Source organism: Monomorium pharaonis, chromosome 1, assembly GCF_013373865.1.
Source record: "Monomorium pharaonis isolate MP-MQ-018 chromosome 1, ASM1337386v2, whole genome shotgun sequence".
Classification (NCBI taxonomy): domain Eukaryota; kingdom Metazoa; phylum Arthropoda; class Insecta; order Hymenoptera; family Formicidae; genus Monomorium; species Monomorium pharaonis.
Window position 1 is genome coordinate 31,617,918 of NC_050467.1, and position 22,751 is coordinate 31,640,668.

Sequence of the window (22,751 nt, forward strand, 5' to 3'; positions counted from 1 at the left end):
GGATTGGACCTCCGCCGGCCGTTCCGGGGACCTCTTCTTCCTCGTCCTCGGCTATCCCCCAGACGCCGGTTGGGAGCTTCAGGGGAACTCCGGCAATAAAGAAGAAGAAGCAGAGGGTCCAGAGGACCCATGCTTACGTTGACGCCGCGGATCCTCTGACGAGGGTGATTGTCGAGGAGGGATACCCTGATGCTGTGATGACTGCTGAGCGGTTAGCGCTGAGGGGTACGGTCTTCAAGGAGATTTAGGGGATCCGAGAGGGTACCCTGCCCAGATTTGACAGCACCAATCTGAGGGGGGGGGGCTGCGGTGGTGAGGTGCGCGGATACGGAGTCCTTGAAATGGCTCGAAAGCCGGATCGAGGACATGGCGATCGTGCCGTGGGAGGGCGCCAAGCTCAGGGTGATGGAACTGGAGCTGCTGCAAAAGCAGTACAGGGCTGCGGTGTGGGTCCCGGGACCTCCCGTGGGCGCGGCTGCGGTCCTGGGGCTGCTGGAGCGGCAGAATCCGGGGATCGTCACCTCAGGCTGGCGCGTTTATGCTGAAAATGTGGGGGCTACCTGCGAGGGTAGAAACCTCATTCTCGGCATCCCCCAGTCCAGCGTCCGATCCAAAGGTCTCGTCTTCATAGTGGGCTTGACCGGAGTGGGCTTCACTCAAATCAACTTGCACCACAGCAAAGGAGTTTCGGCTGTTCTTGCCAGGCGCCAAGCTGGGGTGCACACAGCCATATCACTAATACAAGAGTCTTGGCTGGTCCGAGGCTGCATTAAGGGTCTGGCGGGGTGCGGTAGGTTGTTTAGGCCACCACACGAGGACCGGCCCAGGGCCTGTGTGACCGTTAAAAGGCTGCAGAGCCAGGTATTGCCAAATTTCTGTTCCAGGGACTTGGTAGAAGTTGTGATTGAGGACGCCAGCGGGACCGGGATCAAGACAAGGATGGTAGTGGCGTCGGGCTACTTCCCACACGAAGAGGACGATCCGCTGCCATCGGACTGGGTGGTACGATTGGTGGAGTTCTGCCAAAAGGAGCGACTTCCCCTCATACTGGGGTGCGATACGAACGCGCACCACACGGTGTGGGGGAACACGGACACCAACAGGAAAGGAGAGAAGCTGTTGGAATTTCTGTTGTCCAGATCTAGGGATTCTTAACAGAGGCGGGGAGCCTACCTTTGTCACTGCGATGAGAAGGGAGGTTCTAGACCTAACTATCTGTTCAAGACAGGTAGTGCAGGAGGTGACCGGCTGGAGGGTCTCTGACGAGCCCTCATTGTCGGACCACAGACAGATCACCTTTAGACTGGCCAAGGTGCAAGCGAAGGTGAGAACAGTGAGGGACCCAAGGAGGACGGATTGGGATTCATTTCGAGAGGACCTGGCTGTTGGTCTTAGGGAGTTTCCCAAAAGACATGGGATCCCGCAAGAGATCGAGCTGTGCGTCGAGCACCTGCAAAGGGTTCTCGTCGGCAGCTTTAAGAACAACTGTCCAGAAAGGACAGTGAGAAACACTAAGGATGTCTCCTGGTGGAACCCCAAGCTACAGGAGCTTAGAAGTGCTGCACGTCGTGCCTGGAATAGGGCCAGGAACACGAGCCACCAGGCTGACTGGGACCTTCACCAAAGGGCTCAGAAGGCCTACAAAGATTCTGTAGTGAGGGCTAAAAAGGAGAGCTGGAGGAGGTTCTGCGAGTCGGTGGAGGGGATACCTGAAGCCGCTAGGCTCGGCAGAATCTTGGCCAGAGATCGGGACGCGGCTCTGGAGGCTATTCGGCTCGATGATGGGACGATGGCATCTGGAGAGCGATGCCTAAACCACCTGCTTGAGTCGAACTTTCCGGGCTTCCGCGGAGGCCTGGAGGAGGACGTCCACCGGGGAATCTCGAATCCGCATAAGGTACGAGGAAAAGATTGGTCCCTTGCGGCAGAAATCGTTCGGCCTGACAAGGTCAAATGGGCCGTAAGAGGTTTCAAGCTCTTTAAGTCGGCTGGGCCGGACCGGGTCTTTTCGGCTCTTCTTCAAGAAGGGCTGGAGCAGATCACCGGGCCGTTCACGCGGACGCTGAGGGCTTGTTTGGCACTGGGCTATACATCTAGTGTTTGGAGGCAGGCGAAAGTTGTGTTTATCCCCAAAGCGGAAAGAACGGGCTACAGTTCTGCCAAAGACTTTTGTCCAATTAGCCTGACGTCTTTTCTTCTCAAAACGTTGGAAAGGCTGGTGAACGTCTACATACGCGACGTGGTTCTATTGCAACATCCGTTGCATGTGAACCAGCACGTGTATCAAACGGGATATTCTACAGAATCGGCGCTTCACTCCGCTGTATCGTTCATCGAGGAGCAATTGAAGAGGAAGGGCTACGTAGTTGGCACCTTTCTAGACATAGAAGGGGTTTTCAACAAAACACCACACGAGGTGGTGTAGGAGGAAGCTACTGGCAGGGACGTGCCGGAAAGGATCGTCGATTGGATCAGAGGCATGCTCGAGCAGCAGGTAATGGCCTCATTGGGAACAGTGAAGGTCAGTGGATGGGTGAAGAAAGGCTGCCCGCAGGGGGAAGTCCTCTCTCCACTCTTGTGGTGTCTGGTAGCGGACAGACTGCTCAAGACGCTAAACGAAAGAAGCTTCTTCACGTTGGGATATGCAGACGATATGGCTATCCTGATACGAGGCCCCTTTCTGGAGACTCCTGGAACTCACGCAGAGGGCCTTGGAGGTGGTCGAAGAGTGGTGCGGCGAGACCGGTTTGTCGGTGAATCCACTGAAGACCGGGCTCGTGATCTTCACTCGTAGGTACAAGGTAGGCCCGGTGGAGGGGCCGGTCTTTGGGGGAACGAGACTAGTTCCAACCGGATCGACTATATATCTGGGAGTGATCCTAGATAGAAAGCTGACTTGGAAAGAACATCTCGAGAACCGCTGTAAGAGTGTGTGCTCCTACTTCTGGATATGCAGAAGGACATTCGGGCAGACTTGGGATCTTAAACCGAAAATGGTCCACTGGATCTACAGAGTGATACTCAGACCTAGGATGCTTTACGCGTCTGTCGTATGATGGCCAAGAGTGCTGAGAAAAACCGCTAAGTCAACGCTGGAGACGTCTTAAGACGTCTAGTCTTAAGAGGGGCTCTGGGAGCCATGCGGATCACGCCGGTGGCGGCGATGGGGATTCTGCTTGGCGTCGAGCCTCTCGATCGGGTGGTGTTGGCGGCCGCGGCCTACCGCTTAAGGTGTGAATCAAGGTGGAAGACAGGAGCCTTCCACACGAAATTTTCTGAGAGAATCCTATCAGGCACCATTTTTGCAATGAGACAGGATAGGAGGCCGGTGATTCGTACCTTCGAAAGAAGGTACAGGATAAGCTTCCCCGGGCGCTGGGAGTGGAACGGCTCTAAGGGACCGATCCCTCGGGAAGGGGACGTCTGGTTCACGGACGGCTCCAGAACGAGTGCGGGCTCCGGAGCTGGTTTTTACTGTCAGCGCGACCGGGCAGAAATCATCATTCCGCTTGACGAACACGCTACGATTTTCCAAGCGGAGGTATTAGCCATTATGAGATGTGCCCAGAACCTATTAGAGTCTGATAGGGTGGGAAGGCGCATCTGGATTTGCTCGGACAGTCAGACGGCGCTTAAGGCGCTTAAGGGTCCAAGAATTAACTCGCGACTAGTCTGGGATTGCAAGTGCGCACTGGATAAGTTGACGAGGAACAATGATGTTGGCCTAGTATAGGTCCCTGGGCACTCAGGGATCAAGGGCAACGAAATAGCGGACCTGCTTGTTAAGGAGGCGGCCGAAACAAGACTGTTGGGACCTGAGCCGGCTGTTGGGATCTCCTTCTGTCTGGGCAGAGGGAGAATCAGGAGCTGGCTCCGGGACCAGCATCTTGAATACTGGACGAATGAAACAGAGGGCAAATGCAGACAGGCTAGGGACCTGCTGGGGAAGTACCCCAGCAGGGACCTGACCAGGGGCATAAAATCTCTAGGTAGGAGGGACGCTAGGCTCGCGACACAACTGCTCACGGGCCATGGCGACCTTAATTACCACCTGCACAAATTGGGTCGTAGCGATACGCCCGACTGCAGGTTGTGTGGTGAAAAGGAGGAAACTAGCCTCTACATTCTTGGGGACTGCCCAGCATTGGTCGGACCAAGAACACGCCTGCTGGGGTCAGGGTTTCTGGAACCAAGCCAGGTGAGGCAGCTGCCGGTGGGGGATCTGCTCCGCTTCTGGAAAGAAGCGGCGCCCCGCTAGGGCAGCTGATAACGGGGAGGCACAATGGACCCGGTCTGAGTGCCAAAGTGGGCTTTGTAGGAAGACCGCCCCTGATATTATTATTATTATTATTATTATCATTACAATCAACTTTAGCTGAGAAATATTCTCTTGCTAAGATGTAATTAAAGACAGTGTATATTTATACCGATAAATTCAATGATTAATACATAGCAGGAGATATCCAATAAAGAATGTTGTTCCTCTAGTTAGTTATTGCTGAAACAATTAATATTTAAAAAATATTTAAAAACTATTGTCATGATTTATATCACTTTCTCGAACGTGCGTTAGTATTTATAACCTCCTTTATCGTAGACATTAATCATAGCACTCACCATGAGTGTCCGTTATGCACTGTTATGCACTGGTGTGTGTGAAGTTGGCATATCATTTTGTGGAAACTCAATAATTATTGAGAGTTCTCGGTTCCTTTTCAATAGTTCTACAGTTTCTGATAGGTTAAACTCATAGTTCTGGTCGCTAAAGCAAAAAAATCGATTAGTGCAAAGTGGAACGCTAACTTCACGCAGCGTCTCAGTTTGTCCTACGAAAGTTTACGTCTTAATTCTTGTTGGATTTTTAAAAATCTACAATTCTATTATAGTTCCAGAAAGAGTTCTGCAGATAAACAATATGTTTTTAATGTTTAAATAAATTTTATAGTTAAAAATGGAATAAAGATGAGACGTTGATGCGTTTCAAAGAGTTCTGTGCATTATAAAATATTCCTTGAATAGTTCTGAACGTACTTAACCATTTTCCAAAAAGTTTTGATCGCAAATGTTATTAATTATTAAATAAAAATTGTGTGACGCCCGAAAAAGACCTATCTATAGGAATATGAGTGAGATGCGGGTAGTTTTTCGAGAGTTCTGTGCATTATATAATATTTTTCTTACAGTTCTATATGTATTTAAACATTTCGTAGAGTTCTGTACGCAAACATTAATAAATAATTATTAAATAATTTTTATTGCCCGAAAATTGAATTATGAGAATATGGGTGAGACGCTAGTAGTTTTCCAAGAGTTCTGTGCATTATAAAATATTTTTTTGACAGTCCTAAATGTATTTAAACATTTCGTAAACAGAACTGCCCGAAAACATTAATAAATAATTGTTAAATAATTTTTATCGCTCGAAAATGGTGAATTTATGAAAATATGAGTGAGACGCTGGTAGTTTTTTGAGAGTTCTGGGCATTATATAATATTTTTTTGACAGTTCTACATGTATTTAGACATTTCGTAAACAGAACTACCCGAAAACATTAATAAATAATAATAATATTTATTGTTCCCTTGCGGGGTACAACGAACTCCCGCTTCGTTTACATCAAAATCTTACAACTAACTTATCTCTGCTCTATTTCTACAGTTTAATCAACCTACACGCCTCCCATCTCCGCTTCCAAATCACAGTCACTCCTTTGAGAGAGAGAGAGAGAGAGAGAGACCATTCATTCTTCCATTCTTTCATTCATCCATGGACCTCCGTTTCCGCTGCACCAGTTCTTCTACTTTTCTTTCGTTCTCCCACTCATTTCCCGAAACTTTCTCACCCTCTTCATTCACTCTCTCCTATTCATACTCATCGTCATCTTTCCCCTCCCTCCCCTTTCCCCTCGACTCTCCCCTCCCCTTCTCCTCCCTTAAGTTGTCTAGCTTTTCCATCCACCATTCTCCCTCCTTTTTTTCCTAGAATGCTATTCACTACTTCTTGCCAGCTACCCCCCACTCCCCAGTCTACACACTCTTCCCACACATGCTTCCATGACTCCTCCCCCCATTCACACAACCTGCATCTCCTCCCTTCCTCTTCCTCCCAGTACCTCCCTCCTCTCATACTACCTCCTAGCCTATATCTTGCCACCCTTTGTCATCTTTTCTCCTTCCAGCCTCTTTTTAAGTACTCTGGTATCCTCTCTCCCTTCACTCTTCCGTACCATTTGTTATATCTCGAGTCTCTAATCCTTATCCATCTTTCTCTTCTTTGCTTCTCTTTTTCCCTCTTTATCAATTCCTCAGCTCTTAATAACCCGTCTCCTCTCAGTCTCTCTACTTCCTCTATCCCCCACCCTCTCTTCTCAAAGAATTTTTGTCTCTCCTCCCACCATGACTTTCCTTTCCCTTCTCTCGCTCTTCTCTTAATTTCTTCCCAACATTTCCTAGCCAATTCTCCTCCACCTCCTTCTTCTAACTTTTTTTCGTATCCCCACGCTCTCAGTTCTGCTTTTTCTTCTAAATTATCTTTTTGTAATTCCTCTCCTATCATGTACTCCGGCACACTATTTTCTACCCCCAGCATCCACCTTAGATATCTCCACTGCAGCTTCTCTATTCCCTTTTTTAACTTCCACCCCCATATCTCTACTTCATAACTCATCACTAACCACACCAACCTATCAAATAGCCATATTCTTCTACTCCAATTCCTCCCAAATTTTCTCTTCCCGATCCTCCATACCTGCCCTAATATTGCTGCCCCCTTTCTCACTCTTTCCTCCACATGACCTTCCTGACTTCCATTTGCTATTATAGTGTACCCCAGATACTTGTAGCTCTTTACCTCTTCTATTGTCTTCCCTTTCCATCTCCAACTAACCTTTTTCTTTCTCCCACCTCCTCTTTTGCATCTCATTATTTTTTATTTATCCGTATTTACTTCTAGCCTCTTCCTGTCTAAATAGTTCTCTAATTTTCCCATCATACCTCTCATCGTTTCCTCGTCTTTCGCTAACAGCACTATATCATCCGCGTATGCTAATGAGTATACCTTCCTTCCCCCTAACTCTATTCCTCCCCATTCCCCTTTTTCTAATTCCTCATCCAAATCTGCCAATAGGACTGTAAAGAGGTATGGGCTTAACGGACATCCCTGCTTTACTCCCTTCCCCGTCCAAAATTTTTTCCCCTCCTTTTCTCCTACCTTCACCCTACTCATCGTTTCTCTTAAAACCTCCCCACATTTCCAAACTAGATTTCCCTTACCCCCCTCTTTTTCATCGTCTCTATTAAAATTTCTTTATCTACCGAATCGAACGCTGCTCTCATATCTACGAAAAACAAAACTATTTTTCCCCCTCTTCTCTCTATCGGCCTATTTATTAAATAATTTAACACGTAAATATTATCTATTGTCCCCCATCCTTTCTTGAAACCAGCCTGACTCGACGATAAAATTTTCCTATTTTTTATCTCCCTTCTCAATCTTTCTGCTAATACTGCCGTATATACTTTGTACGCCGTTTGTGTCAATGTTACTCTCCTGTACTGTTCTACCGTTAACCCCTCCCCCTTCTTTAGTATCGGAATCACTACCCCCTCCCTCCATTCCCTTGGCCACTCCTCCTCCTTCCACGCCTTATTGCAGATCTTCCATAAACCATTTACTACCCCCCTCCCATATGTCCATACCTCACCTAGGATTCCGTCCTCACCTGTTGCCTTCCCATCCTTCATCCTTCTCACAATTGCCTCCACTTCTTTCCTTCCTATTTCCTCATCCTTTCCGTCTACCTTTTCACTTATCTCCTCTATTCTTACTCTCTCTTCCTCTCCTTCTAACAGTTTCCTAAAATAGTCGTCCCATTCTTCTATTTCTATCCTATCATTAATCCTCTTTCTCTTTCTTCGTTCCCTATTAACTATTTTCCATACCTGCCTCTCTGTCCTCGCTTTTCCTACCTCTCTTTCCCATTCTTCCTTTTCCCTCTCTTTTTGCCTTACATAGTTTATTGAATTTTCCCCTTTCCTTTCTATATTTCTCTCCTTCTTCCCCTTCTCTTTTCCATTTCCTCAATTCCCTCCTAACTCTCTCCTTACCTTCCCTACACTCCTCATCCCACCATCTATTCTTCCCTCCTCCTTCTACCTTTCTTTCCATAACTCCTAGTGCTTCCTCTATTTTTACTTTCAACTCCCTCCATTCCTTTTCTAGCTTCCTATCTTTTATCTCTTCTTCTCCAAATTTCTCTACAAATTTCCTTCTCCCCTCTTCTGTCCATTGTACTTTTCCCGGCTTCCTTCTCGACCCCCTTCCCTTTTTTCCCCTTTTTTCCCTCTTACCTCTTATCCATACAGCCAGCGGTTGATGATCCGAATCTACCTTATCCTCCACCCTCATTTTGTCTATTTTCTCTCTCATTCCCTCATCTCCTATTACATAGTCGATTACTGATCCTCCGCTCCAGCTAACATGCGTCCATTCTCCTCTTTCGTCTCCCTTCACGTCCCCGTTCAAAATCGCGTATCCCATTTCTCCTAGGAATCTACAGAATTTCCTTCCCTCTCCGTTTATTATTATATCCCTTGATTCCCTCTTTCACTCCTCCTCCATATACCTTCCTCTTTCTCTACCTGTTCTCACATTAAAGTCTCCTTCTATTATTATTTTTTCATCATCTTTCCTCCCTTTTATCCATTCTTTTAGAATCTGTAATTTACTCTCCAAATCTCTATTGACATACACTCCTATCACTTTCCATCACTCGCTTTCTAGCTGTACTCTTCTCACTATAATTCCCTCCGCCTCTCTCCCCCCTTCTATCTTTGATATTTTAACCCCTTTTCTAACTCCTATCACCATCCCCCCCTTTCGCCCTCTCTCTCTGCTTTTCTCTACTCGCCCATTGCGCCTCCCATGTACAGCCTTTAGAAAATTTATCTCTCCTCCTTTCCCATCCTTTCTTGTCAGCCCATCTTTTCTTGTCTTTCACTTAAAATTACTACATCCCCTTCCTTTAAGCCCTCCCAGAAATCATTATCTTTACTCCCTACCCCTGCTACGTTCCAAAATACTATCTTGTACTCTCCCCTTCTATCTTCCCCCTCTCTGTCTCCTTTCCTCCTCCATTTCCTCTCTTATTCCTTCCTTTTTTCCCTCCTCTCTCTCTAACGAATTTTATCTGTTTCCCCCCTCACCGATCCACGTTTCCCCCACTTCATCCCAAATCTTCACTTTTCCATCTACCCATATCCTCATATACCCTATGCTCACCTTCTTACCTCCTTCTCTCTCTCTAAATGCTTTCCTTTCTATTTTCCACTTAGCCCTTCTCTCTTTCTTTGTCAAATCATCCTCTATTTTTTTTTCTCTCCTTTAACTTTTTCTTTTCTATCATTACTTCTTCTTACTTTCCATACTCCCTAATTTCACTAAAGCCATCCCTCTCCCTTCCCTATCTAATCCCCCTACTCTCTTTACCTCCTCTTTTTTCTCTCCTAATCCTATTTCCTCCCATAATTCTTCTACCGCTTTCTCTACACTTTTTCCTTCTATTTTTAGTCCCTTTATTATCACATTTTTTTTCTTCGCTTCTCTTTCTCTCTTATCTAGTCTCACATCTAATTCTCTAATTTTCCTCGTCAGTTCCCTACCTATCTCCTTTTCTTCTCCATTCACCTCCTCCCTTACATACCCCGTCCTCCCTATAATTCTTTTCTCTTTCTTCCCCTCCAATTCATCTAGTCTCTTTTCTATCCCTTTTATTCTACCCCTCATTTCTAATCTTTCTTCTTCCCATCTATCTTTTAGCTTCGCTATTTGTTTTCTCATATTCTCTCTTCCCTCATCCATTTTTCTCCCTAATTTCACTAATTCTTCTAATACCCTCTCTATGTCCCCTCCTGTAGCCTGCTTTCCTTCCGTTAAACCCTTTGCTAATCTACTCTTCTTAATATTCTCCTCCTCTCCTACTATCTCCATCTCCTCCTCATCTTGCTCTCTCTCCTTCTTCTTCCCTCTTCCTAACATGTAATTCTCAATGTGTTTGCGATCGTCGCAATATAAAATCGCTGGGACCCTGCGGATGGGAGCAGGGTGAGAGGACGTTGTGACAATAATGCTCACGAATGACTAGATAAATATTTAATGGTTATATTACATTGATCAGAACGAATCTACTCGATCACTGAAAGTGAGATTAGTCGAATGAGATTGTCCATGCACTTGGTCTAAACTGAGCTTACGAGATTTTACTGTGAGAATAGTCTGTTCGTTCACTCGCTCGGGTCGATTCTACTAATCGAACACCGGCCTGGTGAAGGTGATGCCCCTGAGCCGTGTGACCCACGTGGCGCCGGCCTGCGCTTTACGTGGTGAGCCTGAGCAGACGTTGGTGATGCACTTGAGTTGCCTGATGTGACTGCTGACTTATTATTCTTGAGAGCACAGAATGAGAATATCCACGAATCGAGAAAACTAAAGAAAACTGCCTGCTTGTACGATCACTCGTGTATACACACAGTCGCCATAGCACACTCACACGAACACCGTCTCCCCGAGCCAGTCGGGCCCGCGCGTGCGCGACGCGCCGATCCCATGGTCCTTGTCCGTGGCGCCGGCGGATGCTGCCATCTAGCCGTTCGCGAAATTAATATATTCAATGATTCTTGAACACAATGCAATTCATACTTTTTGTTCTATCTCTTACTAGAATTTCTACGTTTGTTGGTCTTCCTCTCTTTTTTGCTTCTTCTACTTTTTTACTTTCTCCTCCTATCTTCTCTCCTTCCCCTCTAACCTGCTCCTCCGTGCCCATGCTCTCTTCTTCCTTCTCTTTTACTTCACTCATAACTCCCTATCTATTACTTTATTCACCTACTCTTGTCCCACTCTCTATTGAACAGACCTGCCCGCAGCCCTATTTTCCTATTCTCCCGTTCGCGTCGCTTCTCAGTCTCTCGCGCTCCCCTCCCGTATACACTCACCCACCTCTACTCACCAACTATTCTATGCTCTCCCGGCCTTCTCTTATTTTTACCTAATTATCTCTCTAATTATTACCCCTCCGACTTGTATTCTTCACTCCCCTTATCCTACTCGCGCCCCTGCTTCCCCTCTCACCCCTCTCACCTCCACTCTTCACTTTTTTATCTTTCAATTCGCTTCAGTATTCACACACCATTCGCACACCTGTCACCTCTAAGTCACCGGAAACGGAAGTCCAACATTAATAAATAATTGTTAAATAATTTTTATCGCCCGAGAATGGTAAATTTATGAGAATATGAGTGAGACGCTGGTAGTTTTTCGAGAGTTCTGTGCATTATATAATATTTTTTTGACAGTTCTAAATGTATTTAAACAGTTCGTAAACAGAACTGTCCACAAACATTAATAAATAATTGTTAAATAATTTTTATCTCACAAGAAAGCCGAATCTAAGATAATATGTGTGAGACCGCTCGTCACACACGCATACACACACTCACACACATCACAAATTAAATTGCGACAGAGACGCGAAATGTTTATAAGCCTAAATATAATAGAGTGTTTTATCACGAAATTTTATGGATTTTCTTTTTTAGAATGATTTATTATTATTATAAAAGCGTATTATCAAGTTTTTGTCTCGTTCTTAGCGTAATCCAAAACCACGACGTGGACGTAACGAGATTATGGTTCCTCTTTTTTGTTTTTGTTTTTTGGAGGTTTTTGGTTTTTCGTTTTTTTGTTTTTTATTAAACAAATTTTTTGTGTTTAATTTTTTTTGCACATTTTTCTTGTATTAACAAATTTTTAAAATATCAAATCGCTAATATGATTATATATATAGTTATGATATTATATTTTATATAATGGGTTGTAATATTTAATATAGTGTAAGTTGTAATATTTTTATTTTGCATATAGTAATACATGCGGCGTAACTGTATATTTGGTGGGTGATACTTCGATACGTTTAGAATTTAAGTCGTTGTATTCGTACCAAGATGATTCTGTAAATAACAAAGCAACATAGTGAGGTATGTTGCTCAAATAATTGATAACGCCTCTAAGTACGTATTTATTATTTGCTATAATAATAGTTTTGATAATGTTATCTAAATTGTATATATTTGAATTAATTTTAACATTTTTTAAGTAATTGCTATCTGTTAAAATACTTGTATCGATCAGAATTTGTGATTCATAATTTTCATGAACATCGCATACATTGTTGCATTTGACACATGTATGTTTCAACGTTAATGTGTCATTAAGAGCATCTTGAATATCTTGAAGACCTTTATTTAATAGTATGTCAACATTTATGCTCATAGCTGTAAATTTTCTTTCGTTAGAATAATTGCATATTTTGCGAGTTTTTTTTCTTATAAAACTTAGTAGAGAGACATAAGTATATTCAGCTAAGTGTGCAACATTGGACATTGCATCTAATGAATTGAAACGTCTGGTATATTTCAATGATGAAAATAGTGTCGTTTCAATGAGAAAAGATGCTCTTTCTGCATATTCGTTTTTACAGATTTTACCTGTAGATGCAATTTTTAATGCTAACTGTAAAAAGTGATATTTATTGCAATGTTTCCTTATATTGCACATGCATATTTATCATGTGTATTGTAACATGAAGAAGAGCATCGAAAGCACATGTATTTCGAACCATTATACTTTCTGCATGCAATTTTACCGGTTGGCATAAACTTTCATTTTTCATTATAGGTATGCTAATTATATTGTTCGATTCAATACTGTCTCATTCGGGACATTTATCTAAATATGTGTTTTTTTTATGGTGTTATATTTTTTGGTGTTTTTATTTATCAAGCCCATCCAGTCTTCTTTATAATTCAAGGAATTATCTGAATTTTCGGATAAATCCGAAATTATATGGGATTTTTTATTATCATTATCCGAATTTTCAGATAAATCCGATATTACATGGGTACTTTCATTAGTATTATTCGAACTTTCAGATAAATTTAACATTACATGGGCTCTTTCATTATTATTATCCGAATTTTCAGATAAATTCAAGATTGCATTGGCTTTTTCATTGCCATTATTGGATTTTCCAGAAGAATTCGATATTACACAGGCTTTTTTATTGGAATTTGTAGTAGATTCATTTTCATAAATTGATGTTGAGTGTAAAAATGATGCGTCATTTATTGAATCAGACAATGTGAATTTCTGTGAATTTGGTTTAGCAGAAATTTTAGATTCTTGTTCTTCAGCAAAATCCAAACGCAATCTGCCGTCGAGATATTGTAAATGGTTGATAACGAATTTGTCTACTCTTATTGGAATATAACCCTTTAAACCCTATTTTTATATTCAGCGAAAATTGATTCCACCGAAGATGTTGCTATTTCCATTCCCGCTTTAAAATAAGGACGCATAATGCCAGTCCATAATGGCAAATTTTTTATTAAATCTTTAATTTTTTTAGCAGCTTTCGGATTATAAAAAGCATTAACAATATTTCCATTGCATGATTTTAATGCTAAGGTATTGGCTTTTGAATACATTTCATTGCTCCATTCTTGCCACGATAAAGGAATTTCCTCGTAATCAAAGTCATCTGATATCGATGACACTTCATGTTCTAGATTATCAAATTTCTCGATGCATATATCTTTAAGGGGATCCTAAAGTAAAGAGCGAACTTCGACCGGACCCCAGCGCCGCCCAAACGGAATTAAAAATGTCGATAATCCCGTCGGTAAATTATCAACATTTTTAATTTCGTACTGTGTTACCATGACATACATGTATTGAAAATACATGTACACATTCATACCAATAGGTAGTGATTTTACTAATCCGTCAAAAGAGACGCTCCAAATATTATATATTTTACTAGTACCGTCTAAATAGACGCATACGGTATTATAAAATTTTTCAGTAAATCTAAATAGACACTTCAGGTTTTATAAATTTTACCAGTGCTGTCTAAATAGATGCTATATTATAAAATTTTTCAGTACCATCTAAAATAATCTAAATAGACACTTCAGGTTTTATTATTTTCACCAGTGCTGTCTAAACAGATGCATATGGTATTATACAATTTTCCAGTACCATCTAAATAGACACATCAGGTTTTATAAATTTTACCAGTGCTGTCTAAATAGATGCTATATTATAAAATTTTTCAGTACCATCTAAAATAATCTAAATAGACACTTCAGGTTTTATTATTTTCACCAGTGCTGTCTAAACAGATGCATATGGTATTATACAATTTTCCAGTACCATCTAAATAGACACATCAGGTTTTATAAATTTTACCAGTGCTGTCTAAACAGATGCATATGGTATTATACAATTTTCCAGTACCATCTAAATAGACACATCAGGTTTTATAAATTTTACCAGTGCTGTCTAAATAGATGTTATATTATAAAATTTTCCAGTACCATCTAAATAGACACATCAGGTTTTATAAATTTTACCAGTGCTGTCTAAACAGATGCATATGGTATTATACAATTTTCCAGTACCATCTAAATAGACACATCAGGTTTTATAAATTTTACCAGTGCTGTCTAAATAGATGTTATATTATAAAATTTTCCAGTACCATCTAAAATAATCTAAATAGACACTTCAGGTTTTATTATTTTCACCAGTGCTGTCTAAATATATGCATATGGTATTATACAGTTTTTCAGTACCATCTAGACACTTCAGGTATTATTATTTTTACCCGTGCTGTCTAAGTAGATGCATATGGTATTATACAATTTTCCAGTACCATCTAGACACTTCAGGTATTATTACTTTTACCATTTACTATTTACTGTCTAAATAGATGCCATATGGTATTGATATTTTATCAGTTTCGTTAGAAAAGACGCTTCTGATTTCTGTTATATTTAGTTCCGTATAAAGAAACGCTTCTGATTTTTATTATATTCAATCCGTCTATGAAAATGCTTCTACTATTTTATCAGTTTCGTTAGGAAAGACGCTTCTGATTATTTCTATTATATTCAGTTCCGTCTATAAAAACGTTTCTGATATTTTATCACAGAAAGACGCTTCTGATGTTTATTATATTCAGTTCCGTCTATAAAAACATTTGTGATATTTTACCAGTTATGAAACGCTTCTGATTTTTATTATATTGCTGTACGTACCTTTACTTTCTGGTGTTATGTATATTTATTGTACTAATTTTTGAATACACCTCCGGAGCTTTATTATACTCTTCTTGTAGAGGCTTCTTTGACTGCCACCTGCAAAAAAAATATAAATACACAACATAACACAATAGCAAACAGAAAAGTATGGTACAGAAAATATATTACATAATACAAAAATAATTGTTGAAAGACTGTTTGTCTGTTTGTTTATCTGCCTGTCTATACATGTCAAACATATTTAACATAAAATATACTAACCTTTATATCCATTCTTTTTTCGAGCCTGATGACAGAGACACTGTTTTTGCACTGTGTATATTATAAATAACTTTGTTTTTATATTTCACTATATATATCTTGTGACAGCTATTTATGTTATTTGATTGTGTCACGCCGCGTCGCGTCGCGTCGTGTCGCGCTACGTGGCGTTACTGTCGCACTCTATTAGGGTCGGTTCACAATATACGGTACAGACCATAGACTAAGGTACCTTAGTCTATGGTACAAACTATTACAATGTAATGATTACGTACCGACGACAAAATTATAAACCTGATCAATGCAAAATGTTAAAACATGCGTTTTAAATGCAATTATTGGTAGATTCCGTTGACGGAATGTGTTGGCCAATATTGATGTATATGAACAGTAGCATTACCCAAGCAGCACACAATATTTATGATAAATATCTATAAATATTTATTAATATCTATTTTTTTTAATATTATATAAATATTTTATTCATATTTTATATGCACGAAGAAAAAATCTTTTTAACATTAAACTAAATATTTTATACAATATTTATAGTAAATAAAAGATAGATTTGTATAAGTAATATTTTGTAAATATTTATAAATATTTTATAAATATGTTTATAATATTTATGATAAATCTTTATCTGTCAAATCTAAGAACACAAAAATATTTATTAAATATTTTGATAAATATTTATAAAATATTCAAATAAATATTATAAATATTTTGTAAATATTCTATAAATTTTTTACCATAAATTTTATTTACCATAAATATTATATAAAATATTAAGTCTATATTTTAATAATGTTGAATAAAGATTTTTTCTTCATGTATACAAAATATGTATAAAATATTTATATAATATTTAGAAAAAATAAATATTATTAATAAGTATTTATAAACATTTATCATAAATATTGTGTGCTGTCTGGGTAAAAACGCATGTTTTAATATTTTATCGTGTCAGTGTCGGTTCGTATCGTTGTCAATACGTGCCGTATAGTGTGAACTAACCCTTAAACTTTCTTTGCTGTCACTCAGCTAGAGCTGGATAGCAGCGTGTATGCATGTAAATCTACAGGGTATCCCTGACTATGCGGATCAATACTCATAAAAGAGTAAAAGGAATTGAGATGAACATAAAAGTCCAACATTGTCTTGGGTTAGATCTTGAGTTAGGTCCACCAATAATCGAGATATTAATTTTTCTAATTATACAAATGACAGCGCGCCAATGGCTCAAGCCGCTTGAGCTACAACAGGAAAAAAAGAATCTATCGAAAATGTACGATAAGCTTTCATTGATTTACTATTTACAATTGCGATAAAAATTAAAAGATTATTTGCAAATTTAATGGCACGATTATTGATGGACCTAACCCAAGGCAATATTGGACTTTTATGTTTATCTCGATCCCTTCTATTTCTTTATGAGCATTGACTTACATGTTCAGGGACACCCTGTATACACGCAGAGCATCACGTTATTCTTTTATATGATACGATATTTCGTACTATTTACAGCATGTAATTAATTTTTTATACAGAAATGTGGACAAATAATGAGCAATGAGAATCCATAATTTTTGCAAAATCCAGGGCTCAATGATAAAATGAATTAACATTGAACCAAAAACTGAAAAAACTTATTTGCCAACTCTAAAAAAAACGGAAAAAATACGAATTTGTAAATACAATTTTTTTTTCAAAAATATTAATTTTTAAATTAATTTTTTTATAAAACAAATTTTAAAAAACTAATACATTTGGTTGTCCATAATATGTTCACATTTGTCCATTAAAAATTGTTTTTCATCTGCTTAAAAAAATTATTTTATGTCAAAATAAATTTAAAAATTTTATTATAATTATCTCAGATATGATTTGGGAAAAATTGTAAATTTTGATTGTCCATTATGTCCACATTTATCCACAAAAATTTATTACAATAAAGAATAAATTTAGTAATAATTTAAAAAAAAAAATGTAATATAAAATTAAATTATTATTATTACTTTATTGTTAAAAAATATTTTAACAAGTAATGTTTGTTTTTAAATAAAAATTACTAGGTAAAGGACTGTTTAACAATAAAATAATAGTAATAACAAAATTTAATAGTACATTTTTTATAATAAAAATTATTACTAAATTTATTTTTTATTATTTTCTAATTTAAAATATAAATGTAATCATTTATTTAATTTTATAAACACTAATACATGTAAAGAATTTAAATTATAAAATGTGATTGATTTGGTGTAAAATTGTAAATCTTTTAGTCGACTGTCTTATCGAGCAGCAAAAATACACGGCACGCGTGAAATAGATAAATCATTATAGTTTTATATTTTTCAAAAATATCTCGTGTACTTTCATTATATCTTTGTTTATAATTTGTCAAACAATAAAGATAAAATGATGAAAAGGAAACTCAGGTGATGTTTCTGAACGCAGTCATATGCGTTTATGAACGCATATGGTTGTCTCTGTCTATCACCGCAAAGTTTTGTTTTCCACCGAGTCATTTTTTATTTGTATAGAATGGGCCCCTCCAACGCCCATTCTTGTGAGACGCAACCAATAAAATTTTTTCGTCTCTCCGTTTTAAATAATTGTAAGAATCAGTATCGTTTCAAGATACGCTTCTGACTTTAAATATAATCATTGCTTTTTAAAACGACGCTTTTAGCATTTATTTCGCCAATACCGTCTAAACAGAAGCTTCTGATTCTTATTACAATTACTGTTTTAAAAGTACTGTTTAAATAGACGCTGCTAGCTTTTAATTTACTAGTACCGTCTGAACAAAAGTTTAATTTATGAAACATGTTTTATCTTAGTGATATTTTTACAATATCGTATTTTTTAAATTTTAATAAGATATATTTTTATCTTTCTGGAAATGCCAGCAGTTTATTACTCTCTATAATTTTCATAAAGTGCTGTCTCATGCTTTTCATGTTTCTGGAATATTTTACATTACACGGATTGCCACCTAAGGCTATAGTTGTAGCAAATGCTGCTGAGTAAATTCCACAACTTGTAGAATCAGGCTGCGTATCAACTTTTTCAAAAATAATATCACTCAGCTTTATTTTTGGATATCGCAGATGTATATAATTTTTCTCTTTAGCTGCCAACTTATCGTATTTACAATTAGGTATACTATCATATACGTAAAGTTTGGTGCCATCATAAAATATACATCGCCAATGTGCAATTCCGTCTCCAGTCCATAGACTTTTTCCTCCAATTATCTGTACGCTTTTGTTACTTTGACTAGCGTCAATATAATCAAGACATCCTTGATATTGCACACTTTGCGTTTGAAATTGAGTCGTTTCTCTTATGACGCGTAAAAATGAATCTAACGACTCATCATTTAACATATTATCAGACAAGACATTTTCTCTCACCAAAGAAACTGGTATGACAACTTCATCTAAATTTATTTGTCGTCTTGCTTTGTCTTCTTCGGTTACATCCTTATGACTTGTACCAATGTACGTGCAATCATCATCCTGCTCCATATCTCGAGCAAGCGCAGCAATTTCTGCTTTTGTACATGAAATATCTAATGTTTTGTCTTCTTTGGTTACATCCTTATGACTTGTACCAATGTACGTGCAATCATCATCTTGCTCCATAGCAGTGGTAATTTCTGTTTTTGTACATGAAATATCTAATGTTTCTTGTTCCTTATTAGCAACATTTTCATGTAATGTACTTTGCCGAAAACTTTTTCGAATATTTTCTTTTTTAGCTGCTTCTCTCTTTGCTTCTATGATATATCCAGGATCTCTAATCGGCATATGTCTGTTATGGCGACTATCCAAGATTTCCGGAATCATGCATTCATCATAGAAGCGTGTTAAGAATGGCAGCATTTGATTTTTCCAAAAAGCATTATCCCTATTTATATAAATCATTTTCATGCTTTTTGGTGTCCATAGAGCAAAAACGCAATACTCTCGTCGCGTTATATTTAATTGCCCTTGAATTTGATAAAAGAATCGATGATTCTTATTCATTTTATCTGGATTCTTTTTATCAAAAATGCCTTTCAAAAAAGGTATTGTTTTTATTGCTTCTTCTGCTGTTAAATTTTCAGCTGATAAGGGGCACTTGATTTCTATTAGACCGTTTTCATCAAGAAGTCCATCAGGTGTAGTACCCAAGCATGGATTTTCAGTATCTATGAATAATCCGCAAGGTTTCACTAATTTGTTTAATTTTGTTGCCAATTCTTTTTTCGCAATTTCCTCCATGTCGCAACCATATTTTACGGCTGCGGTATCAATGAACGGAGGATATAAAATAGCTTTTACTGTCCCTGCACAAGATGTTGTCTGTCTCATGCGACATACACTTCCAAAATTAGATGACGTTAACATTTTTCGTCTCAATGATAACCATAATTGTGATTTACTTTGTTGTCTGGTATCAGATTCAATTTTTTGCCAGTTTTTAGCGTTTTCGAACAACTCTTCTAAATGGTGTTGACGAAGTTGCTCGAATGTTTCAGGTGGAAGATCTGGTTTTCGTGATTGCGGACCGTAATGACTATCTGTTCCTGGTTCTCTTTTAATTTTTTTTTGCCTTCCCTGTGTTTCTCGAGATTCTCTGGTTCTCGCAATTTTTTTTTGTCGCTGTTTCTCCAGATTCTCGATAACAGGTGGAACATTCTTATTCATACTTCGATGTAATTCTGTAAGGATTTCTTGTGAATTATATTGTACAGCTGCTCCCGCAGATCTAGCACCAAAAGAACCTCGTTTTCCAAAGTGAATCCGCTTTCCACCAATCATTTTACAGACTATTGAGTTAAACGCTTCTGCAGGATTATTGGTCAAGTGTAATAATAAGCTGTCAGAATAACCGCTTATATAAAAAATTGCACTTTCTCTTTTTTGGTACAAACCATATAACTTTAAATATGGTACATAATTTTTTTCTGTTCTATTTTTATTTCTTTGGCACATTTGACCACGTATTTCGCATCGCTTATGTTCGCCAAAAACGTGGCTAGGAATGTTCAAGATATCTTCCTGTAATTCTTTAACTCTACAATGTTGAGGTTTTTGTTCTTTTCTTCGTAATTTTGCTGCATTTTCTATTTCCCGTCGAATATTTAAAATATTTTTTTTTACAATATTTCGCACCTGTACAAAACCACGCTGTCTATGCGTTTTTGGCTGAGTTATTTGTGACACAGCTTTTAACTTTTTGCATAAATTACGGAGTAAATGATTTGTGCATTCTATTTTTTTTACTGTCACCATCTGTTTACTGTATGGTGCGTTATCAAGAATGGTTTGAAATACGCTACTATCACCATCCGCAATAACCGTTTTATAAATCAAATTATGCATTTCAAGACTACAATTGAAACCTTCCGCAATAGCATCACTTTCCATCCTTGTGGAACTTGCATTGCGATCAAAATTCTTATAGCATTTATGCGTTCTTGGTTCGATATTTTTCCGCTCTGCCATATCACATATTGAGCAATACTTATTGCGGACACCAAGAAATAGAACCTTTTTCGTGTGGTAACCAATTATGGCTCCAACACCGGAAGCAGAATTATAACCACTACCATAAGTTCTCTTCAGCCAACAACCGTCTGCTACAACGGGTATATATGGAATACCGTTTATAACGTCATTCCTTTCAAGAGCGAGTGCTCTTTCAAGTTCACCGGCTTTTTTCATACTTTCCATAGCCGTTTTTTGAAATTCATCAATTATTTGGTCTCTGTACTTTATATAAGTTGGTTCAGACATGCAAGAGAGATTCATAGCTGCATGTAGCTCTTGTAACTGGGCAAAGCCTATTCCAGTTGTAATAGTTCCAGCTACAGCAGCACTATTAATATTTAATGTGTCGTCTTTTTGCGGATGCGACCAAAAATAGGCTTCATAGTTACACATTCGACATTTAAAAAAAATTTTTGTTAAAAATCCCAAGCGACGAGAATTTATAAGTATCCAATCTTTAAATTGGCACTCTATTCCTCGCGCATGGTTATCGAATGTTCTGTGCATTTCTTTCAAAAAATGAGACATATTTACAATGCAATCACTTTCAGGCTCGTGTTCTTGGATAAAATTTTTACACAGACCTTTTTCGATTACAAGACTATCGTCATCATCTTTGTCAAATTGCACATTTTCATGCATATCTTTCATGCATATTTCGCTTTCTAATTTACTTACGTCCAGTGATGCTTCTTGAATAAGATCCTCTGGATCTATCATACTGTTATTATTCAACAGCGATGCCACTGATGTCTGGCTATTGACAAATTCGTTGTCCGTTCTCTTTACATCACCTTCTTCTTTCAGCTTTTTTGATAACTGCCGTCTAAAAAAAAATATTTATTTTATATATATTTACAACATAACAATTAAAGCTATTTATAAAATATTAGCATAATTAAAAAATATAATTTTACATTGTGTGTGTGTGCGTGTGTGTATGTAAATGTTAATAATGTTACAAAATTTATAATTTCAAAAAAATTACAGTTCATTGCTTCTTCATTATCATCTAATTAAAAACTTATTATTTTACTAGGTTGACTGTTTAATGCAGTAAGTAAAATTCATAATAATAACAAATGTTTTTTTCGCATTACGTATTTAACAATATCGTCAGAATTGACGCATACATTATTATTGAAGTTGATGTTTCATACAATTATTATGTCAGTATCATCATTTTGACACATCGCAACTTTATGTTTTCAATACCGTCAAATTGGACGCATTTGATACTTATTTTGTCAGTACCATCAAATAAGACGCATCCAACATTCATTTTATCAGTACCGTCAAATTAAACGCATCTGACTTTCATTTTATTAGTACCGTTAAATTAAACGCATCTAATATTTATTTTATCAATACCGTCAAATTTGACGCATTTGATATTTATTTTGTCAGTATTGTAAGTTAGACGTATTGACATTAATTTCATCAGTACTATCTTAATTGTTACTTCTAGTATAACTTCTGATAAATTATTTGTTATTATTATGAGTCTATTATCCGAAAATAAAGTCAATGTGGATAAAAATAAAACATTTTTATAAATTTCTTTAATTTTTTAAACAAAAAACTAATTAACAATAAAATGTCAATATTTTTTAATTATAAATAAAAAAATAGTTACAAAATATACCTTAATTTATTTATTAATATTTTATTTGTATAACTGAATATTTAATAAATTAATGTAATTAATAAAATTTTTTTTAACTATGCAGTGATTTATTTTTCTCCGACATTTAGGCGTGATTTACTTTTACTCACACTGATCCT

At 38.0% G+C, this 22,751-nt stretch overlaps 2 protein-coding genes across 2 annotated transcripts; both read left to right on the forward strand.

The window, feature by feature from the left end:
• The first annotated feature begins 1,186 nt into the window (after nucleotides 1-1,186).
• LOC118647010 lies at nucleotides 1,187-2,425 on the forward strand. The gene has a single exon (XM_036291083.1). The coding sequence runs from the start codon at nucleotides 1,187-1,189 to the stop codon at nucleotides 2,423-2,425; it is 1,239 nt and encodes a 412-aa protein (XP_036146976.1).
• A 714-nt stretch (nucleotides 2,426-3,139) lies between these two features.
• Nucleotides 3,140-4,258, forward strand: LOC118647017. The gene is made up of 2 exons (XM_036291089.1): nucleotides 3,140-3,680; nucleotides 3,750-4,258. The coding sequence occupies exons 1-2, from the start codon at nucleotides 3,140-3,142 to the stop codon at nucleotides 4,256-4,258; spliced, it is 1,050 nt and encodes a 349-aa protein (XP_036146982.1).
• Nucleotides 4,259-22,751: the final 18,493 nt, after the last annotated feature.

Coding starts and splice junctions, on each gene's coding strand:
- LOC118647010 (XM_036291083.1), top strand. CDS start 1,187: ATGAGAAGGGAGGTTCTAGACCTAACTATCTGTTCAAGACAGGTAGTG.
- LOC118647017 (XM_036291089.1), top strand. CDS start 3,140: ATGCGGATCACGCCGGTGGCGGCGATGGGGATTCTGCTTGGCGTCGAG. Junction 3,681..3,749: donor CTCGCGACTAGTCTGGGATT/GCAAGTGCGCAC, acceptor CTGGGCACTCAG/GGATCAAGGGCAACGAAATA.